Raw genomic sequence first — 8523 nt, forward strand, 5'->3', positions numbered from 1 at the left:
CTCTCTTTTCAGGTAAACCATCTGTTTCCTTTAACGTCGGAACGTGTAGTTGGTCTACCTAGCAAAGATATAGATTTCCATCATGAATGAATTAACGAAAATAGACATTTTTTTCTATTATAATTTTTAAGTATTAATAAGATTTATTTATTATGAATATATATATATATATATGTGTGTGTGTGTGTGTGAATCTTTATTATCTTAAGAGGTAAGAGTTTCAAATAGTCTAAACAGACTAAACAATCCAGCAAGCCAGAATAAGAATGTAATTTGATTTAAATTTTTAGATTTGTTGATATATATTTAAATTTAAAAATAGACAAGAGTGAATTAAGATTAGGATTTAATTTAATTATTATCAATTCAATGATTTTCAATTAAAATGTTTGACTTAGTGTCTATTTGATTCTTTTTTTTTCAGTTTATTTATCTCTTAAAAGTAAAAATCAGACTAAACAAGATTTTAAGAAGCCCTTAAAAAAACATATTAACTTTTCAAGAGAATTTTTTTTGGTTCTAAAAATGTCCTCATCCATTAAAAATAATCTCAACATTACTCTCTCAAAAAATATCCCTCTCGCCTCTCCCTCTCTTTGCAAATCATTCATATCCAACGCAAATTGCGAACAACTACTAGAAAATTAAAAAAAAAAACAGAAAATCTAACAACAAAATAGCGAAATCTGAAGTATTTTCTCTTAATCTTACTCAAAATTTAAAGCTGCATTTAGGTATTATTTTTTCTTTTTCTTTTAAAAAAACTATAGTGGGAATAATTGATTAGTTTAGGATTTGATTTGTTTATTTTTTATTTAGGATTTAAGGTAATTTTATCTAAAATTAGAATTTATATAAGTTGTTTTGTCAAACAATTTATATATAAAAAAGATTTATAGAGCTTATAAAAGTAAATTTACCAAATAACTCTTAATTTTAAAAATTATTATTTTTCATAAAAACTTTATAATAGCTTTTAATTTTTGAAAAAAATCAGGCCAGACAAGAGCAAATAGACTCGTAGTAAAGGCTGCTTAAACTTTTAGTTGATGAAAACAAATATTTTTGTTCACTATATTTTTAAAAAGTTTTATTTTAAATAATTTTTAATGAATATAAATAATTGATAAGATTTATAGATGATCAGTTTTTAAATAGGAATTCTAATTCTGTTCAATGATTTTCAATTAAAAATATTTAACTTGGTTAAGATTTCTTTGCATGCTAGCATATACGGTAAGCATATACAGCAATGTTATATTAAAATTTTAATGCTATGTTAGTCAAGTTCTAATTTAATTTTATTTTTTAAATAATTTTAAGAGTTTTTTTTACTTTAAAAAGTTCTATCCATTCTTTAAAGTTAGAATTTTAAGAGTTTTTTCTACTTAATATCATCACTATCATATATAAATGGAATTTTAATCCGAAACAATTAACTATTATCTCTATTAGTAAGTTTTACGTTATAATTTCTTATCATGCAAATTTACTTAATTTTTACGGTATGATTAAAAAATTGTATTGTCAATTAATGTTTTTTACGTTGGTTTTCTTAATTCAACATTGTATTCAAAATTCAAAATTTCAATGTCCAACATTAAAATTACATATAACATCATGAAAATAATTTCAATTTCATTTTTTTTTCAGATTTTCATAAGTCAAGGCTTGGGAATTATATATATTATTGCCAATTTTACTTGTTTGTAATAACAATAAATGCAATTATTTTTCACTTGTCCATGAAATATTTTAATTTTCAACACAAAAACGTATTTTTTTTCAAAAATGACAGAATAAAAATATAATAGAATACAATTTAAGATATATTTGAGTAATTTCATATATCACGTGTGTAAAATAAAAAACAAAAAAATATTTTTATTACTTATATACAATAAAACCTTAATTAATTAATATTCAATAAATTAATAATCTCGATTAAATAATATTTTTGATCGGTTCTGATTATGAATTAATAATTTACTAAATTTATAAGATAATGCATTTAAAAAAAATAAATAAGTCCCACTTAATATATAAATTAATAATTATCTTATACATCAAAATTATATATATATATATATAATTCAATTAAAAGGTTTTTGTAAAATAAGACTCCAATATTACTTGTTTTTTCTCTAAACTAATATCTCCTTGTACCTTATCTTTAACTTTTCTTAGCGCATTATGAAGTTTTGGTGTAATGTTCTCGTATTGTAAAATAAAATTATACAATGTAATTGTTGCTTTTGAGTATAATTTAGATTTTCTATGTTGTACTCACATAATATTTTATGCATTTCATCCATATTATTGATTTTTTTACACTTTTGAGATTAGATGTCATTGTATTGAGTTTTACTATTTATGATACTATATGTTCTTTTTATAGATGTTTTTGCTTAACTTAATGTTCATGAGATATATTAATTAAATATACATCAAATGTAATTTTAATTTGTTGCAAAAATAAATAGATTCATGACTTTTATTGAATAAGACTGATTACATTCATGAACTTATTTTAGTTAAACAAATAAATAGAATACTGATAATTCATAATTCGCTAAGTAGGTAATATTCATATAATCACAATACACAATACATATATTAAGTTTAATATTTTAAAAAATAAAGAATATCTTAGTAAATTAATTTTTTATTAATTAATATATAAATTAATAAATTATTAATTTATGGATTAAATAATATCTCAATTAATTAATAAATTTGCATGACCCAAAGGGTATTAATTTATAGAGATTTTACTATATCTATATAAAAGTGGAAAAAACTAACTTGCTTACTAAAATTACATAAAAATCAAATGTGTTAATAAAAATAATAATACAATATCAATTATCTTTATTTATTCCATATTGAAATTTGAATCTAATTCTAATTATACATCAAGTGAGTAAAGGTGCCCATCAGTCGAATCAAGTTTAATCTATCAAGCCTTTATTTTTTTTAAAGCCAAGTCCCAGCGTAACTCAACATGCACATTTAACAATGATTTAATTATTAAAATAATAAAATATTTATTTTATATTAATATTTTAATAATTTAAAATATTTTAAAATTAAAATTAAATACAAATAATATTGTTAATAAAATAATTTACTCAAACTGAACTGCCTACCTAAACTTGGTGCAAGTCGAGCAAGTAACTCAACCTTGTGAATATCTTTAGACATGAACATTTGACTTAATATTAGATGCAATGACAGAGTCAAAATTTTATGTTCTAGGGGGTGAAAACAAAAAATTTAATGTTTGCAATAACAAGATTATAAAATTTTTTAAAAAAATAAAGAATAAAACTATAAAATTAAAAAAATTATTAAATTTTGAAAGTTTAAGAGGGGCGGGGGCTTTACTAGCCCCTTTCCCTTCGTCGCTGATTAGATGCATGTAAAGATAAAAGTAAATCAAGCACTTTGTGAGCTACTCCAATTCGCCTCAATAAACTCTTGACCTCAACTTATTTAATGTCGAGTTGAGTTCAAGTTTAAGCTATTTGAATAACAAGTTAAATGTTTGTTTGACTCAGTTTTTTTTTCAGTTTATTTATCTTTTAAAAGCAGAAACTGAGTCAAATAAAATTTTGAGAAGTTATTAAAAAAATATTTTTTAAAAAAAAATAAACAAAATTTAAAAAAATAACTTCAGAAAAAGCTTTAAAGTATTTGTCTCTTCTTTTCTTTTAAAAACACACCAGTTTTTCCAAAGAATTTTTCTTTTTATTCCAAAAATATGCTCATTTATTAAAAATAATCTCATTATTACTCTCTCAAAAAATACCCATCTCTCAACATTAATAGAACATTCTTTATTAAATACCTTTTATGGTAATTTTAACCAAAATTATAACTTATATAAATTGTTTTACCCAATAACTTATTTATAAAAAAAAGCTTATAAAAGTAAATTTATCAAACAGTATGAGCTTAATTTTAAAGCAATTATTTTTTATAAGAGTTTATATTAGTTTTTAAGTTAAAAAAAAAAAAAAGAAGCTAAACAGACTTCAAGTCAAGTTTGAACTTGGCAATACTCGACTTAAGTGGTTCATGAGTCTAGTTATTAATCTTTAATGTTTTATACATATATAAATAAAATATACTATTATTTACATATTATTAATTTTATTTAAGTTTTGAATTCAATCTTAAGTTTGTTCTCAAGTTGAATGTCAAGTTTCTTATTTAAATTAGTGATGATAGTTAGGAATGTCAATGGATACCTTATAATTGGGTATCCTACATTATCGGATCTGATTAAAAAAATTAAGATATCCTATTATTGGTTTCGAGTATAGTTTGTGTAGTAAAACTACTATCCATAACATGTTTTGATAAGATTCGAGTATAGTGGTTTTAGGGTACTTAATACTTAAATCCAATTATAAATAGTGATTTTTAATTATTAAATTTTAGTGTTATATATATATTATTTTTAATAAATTTCTTATAATTAGTATAATTATAATTTATACTTATTAAAATTCATTGATTGTTATACATATGATTTTAAACTTTAATTTATTTTTTTATGAACTAACTTTAATTTATTAATTTAATTGTTATTAAGAATATACATAAAAATTGATTTTAATTGAATTTTTAACAAATAATGTTCAGGATATTTTGTTATGAGTTCAAGTAGCAATTTCAAAATTTAATCCTATATTTATAGGATTTGGATATCTTATCAAAAAATTAAGTTTGTGTTAAAGTAACTAAAACAACGAGTACATATCCAATAACAATAATCAAGTTGAGCTCAATTATCTTTTGAGGGAAACTTGAGCATAAAATAAAACTTGATCAAGCTAGAGCCTCGAGCTTTTCAATCAAGTCAAGCGCGAGTGTGACATTGTATTGCTGGACTTGCTTGTACATCCTAAATGCATGTATTCTTTGCTCAAAAATCGGTTTGAAACTTCTATCACCAATAAAAATTATTCGGATCCAATCTTTAGTTTTTTATTTTGTCATTTAAAATTTTTCAAATATCGTGTGCATTAAAAAAATTTATTCATACTTCCTATCATGCATATCTTTCTCTTCTCAAATAAACGATTGAATTCTTCCAAATTTTTTTCGTAAATATTTTTTATTTTGAGAGAGTGAAGCAATCGATTTTCTAATAATAAAAAAGAAAATTAAAATTTTTTATTATATTAAATAAAATTTTTATATTTTTATTTTCAATCAAATTAAATAATTTAAATGAAATAATATCTATCATTTTATATTCACGTAATGCTAACATGACATATTGACTTATCTTTGTGATATTGAAATTATCATGTAATTATAATTTTATGATATATTATCATTAATTATGGTAAATCAATATGTTATATCAATCACACCTGTTATAAAAATAATTAAAATTTTAAATAATTTAAAATTTCTTTTAGATTTTTGGTAAAACTAATTTGGAAGAAATCAGATTTTTAAATTTATTTAAAAATTAAAAAAGAAAAAGAAAAATAACAAGTGGGCCTGAAGCTCAATTTGAAAAATCACCTCCGTGGGGTACACGCGCTCTTCTTTAGACCTTTACCGCCACGTTTCCTTTCCAAGACGCGAGTAGCCTCCGATTTTCAACTCCGGAAGGGAGTGAAAATCCCAAAATCTCTTAAAATTAAAATTAAAAAACCAAATAAAAATCCCCCCTACAACGGTCTCTTCTCGAAGAACAAACGAAACAAAACTCTCCGTCTTCCTCTTCTTTGTCACTGCTGCTGCGTCTCAGTTGATCCTAAGCCTAAAATTTCAGAGTTGGATTAATTATGGAAAGCTATGAGGAGAACAACAACAGTAGTCGTGGCGGTAGCTTGCGGGTTTTCAATTTGCTAGATAGGCGGCGTTTAGCTCCGCTGAATTTTAATAGCCGAGGTGGCGGTGACGGTGACGATAACGATGTTGTCGTTGCACGGAAGTTGTTGTATCGGAAACTTCCTCAACAGCGTAACTTTAAGCTCTCTGTTCTCAAGCTCGACGGTTCTCTCTTTGGTAAAACTCCATCGATTTTCACTCACCCTTTTGTTTTTTGCTGGTGTTCTTCGTAGTGCTTAGTTCAAAATCTTAAGGTGGATAAGAGAAAGGCAAAACTGATCACTTTGATGAATCTTTGAGCTTCGATGATGGCGATTTTTTCTCCTCGTACTTCATGTTTTCCCTTTTTTCGCTTTTTGTATCTAAAGGAAAGAAACGAACAAAAAGAGAAAAAGTGGAACTTTTTATAATATAAAATTGGTGAAGCGCTTATGAATTGGCTCATGAAAGTTAAAATTATTTGAGTTAGCTAGTCCAGTATGGTTCTCTTTGTTCCCTGAACGAGGCTTTTGGATTATATGCAGATGTTAACGTAGGAAGGAATGCTACAGTTGCAGAGCTTAAGGTAGCAATAGAGGAACTTTTTGCAACATTGCCAGGGGACACTCATGGCAGTATTTCATGGTATAACTCGTAATAATTAACTGATCCATGGACTATCACATTAGGCATGATTGTTATCCGTTTGATTGATTAAAATGTGTTTCTTATGTGGGTTTTGATTGTTTTTGAGTTGATCAGGAAATGTGTGATTTACTGATTTATAACACTTGGTGTTAGGTCACATGTTTGGGGGCATTTTTGCTTGTCTTATGAAGGTCAGAAGCTGGTAAACAACAAGGCTTGCATTAGAAATTTTGGGATCAAAGATGGTGATCAGGTTTTGTTTAGTTTTGTTAAACTTCTTAATTACATAATACTACTAGTACTTACAATTTGGATGGCTGGATTGAACACTGGAAAAGAGCTGTATGAGTTTTTTTTCCTGCTGTTTGGTCTACTTGCAAATTACAATTTATAGTTGCTTTGAGATGGTGTTCTTATGTTTTGAAAGTAACCTTGCTATCAGACATCAAGTGTTTTTAAGTTCAGAAATAATAATGGCCTTTATTTTCTTCTTGGGTTTCATCTGAAGCCTTAGTAGGTGCATTTTTACCTTTTATGAGTTCAAGCTGTAATTGTCTGATGTTTGTTTTCTGGAACATTACAGCTTCAATTTATTAGACACATGTCCGTCAACCAATTACCTTTAGGAAGACGCTTGAAACATCACAGTGTTCCCTGCAAATGGTACTCAGCCCGACAAACTCTGCTTTATTCTTTAATCTTTTGTATTTGATGATACTGTCAGATGAGCCATGTCATGTTTTAGACTCTGGGTCACACATGGTTTGTTTCTGGTTCTTTTATCTCTTTTCTAATTGGTCTGCATATAGGTTGTCATCGGGATCAAGTTATCATCAAGAGAAACAACATAATTCTGTGAATTTTAATAACAAGGATGAAAACCAAGAGGATAGCTCCACCTCCGATCATTATGAAGAAGAGGAGGAAATTCCTCTCCCAGATGTCAAGTTAGGCCACTTGTTGAGAGGATGGCTCTCATGCACCCGGTTGTGGGGTGCTTCGAGAAAGGGACCAGAAGGCCCGAGTAATCCCCCAAGATTCACCCTGCAATGTTTAGGAGGATGATTCCACAAGTAGATAGGATAGGTGATGGCTTCCACACTGCATTGTTGGTCTGAAATTTTGTTTCTTGATGTTCTGTAACAGACAATCTCGATGTCATTGGAGTCAATCACATACCAGGACTAGTTCAATGTAAATTGTTTGCTGGCTGTTCTGTCGTTTTATGGTAATGGTAAATTTTTTTTTTTTTGAGAAGTATGGTAATGATAATTACATTAGCCTTTGCACTGAGATTTCACAATTATCCCTTTTAACTCATTTTAACAAAAACAGACTATTCTTCGTGGTACCAAGAATATGGTAATTACATTATACTTTTTCAAGAATAATAATAAGACATTTAATTTATAAAATATATAATTTTATTTTCTTACAATTGATATACAAAGCATGGTTCTAATATTAAAAAGTAAGGAATTTTTTCAATTTGAAAATTGATTGCTCTCAGTGACAAATTCAGGATTTGCATAAGGAATCATTAAAAAATAATTATAAAAATAATCATATTATATGTCAAGTTTTATACCTATAATAATAACGGAAATTAAAAATTAAGAACATCCTTTTAGTTACGTTAGTGATTACTCTCGTTGTTATCTATCTAAAAAAGAAATTGGTTATTTTGAACTAAGCAGACATAAGAGCATCAATTTCTTTTTCCTTTTGGAATTAAAAAAGAGTATCACATCCAAAATATAGCAGTCAAATGAGTAGTATTAATATTCAAAAAGAAAATAGAATTATCACTATTCTTCTTAAAACGTTGTCGGCTTCTTCCACCAGATATTTTAATCAACAGTCTTAAGTCGATACCAATTCTAATGGCCAACAATGTCAATAGGCACAACCACGTTGCATCTTCCTTGCGACCATCAAAATTTATCTCCAAAGTTATTAAAACAAGCAGTCAGTCTCCTTAAACCCACAATTCATTTCCATTCTTCTTTGTTCATCAATCAAGTATTTGATCACTAAATC

The 8523-nt window shown here is 26.4% G+C and overlaps 1 protein-coding gene across 1 annotated transcript; it reads left to right on the forward strand.

Moving 5' to 3' along the window:
• Positions 5705 to 7733, forward strand: LOC18595283. Its single transcript, XM_007023166.2, has 5 exons — positions 5705 to 6033; positions 6381 to 6480; positions 6637 to 6736; positions 7067 to 7146; positions 7293 to 7733. Exons 1-5 carry the CDS (start codon positions 5811 to 5813, stop codon positions 7546 to 7548), a joined length of 759 nt encoding a protein of 252 aa, XP_007023228.2. The 5' UTR covers positions 5705 to 5810; the 3' UTR covers positions 7549 to 7733.

Source organism: Theobroma cacao, chromosome 6 (genome assembly GCF_000208745.1).
Source record: "Theobroma cacao cultivar B97-61/B2 chromosome 6, Criollo_cocoa_genome_V2, whole genome shotgun sequence".
NCBI lineage: Eukaryota > Viridiplantae > Streptophyta > Magnoliopsida > Malvales > Malvaceae > Theobroma > Theobroma cacao.

Excerpts from the sequence above, each read along its gene's own strand:
- LOC18595283 (XM_007023166.2), top strand. The coding sequence starts at position 5,811 with ATGGAAAGCTATGAGGAGAACAACAACAGTAGTCGTGGCGGTAGCTTG. Across the intron at positions 6,034-6,380 it reads GCTCGACGGTTCTCTCTTTG|ATGTTAACGTAGGAAGGAAT; the intron begins GTAAAACTCCAT and ends GATTATATGCAG. Across the intron at positions 6,737-7,066 it reads GGATCAAAGATGGTGATCAG|CTTCAATTTATTAGACACAT; the intron begins GTTTTGTTTAGT and ends GGAACATTACAG.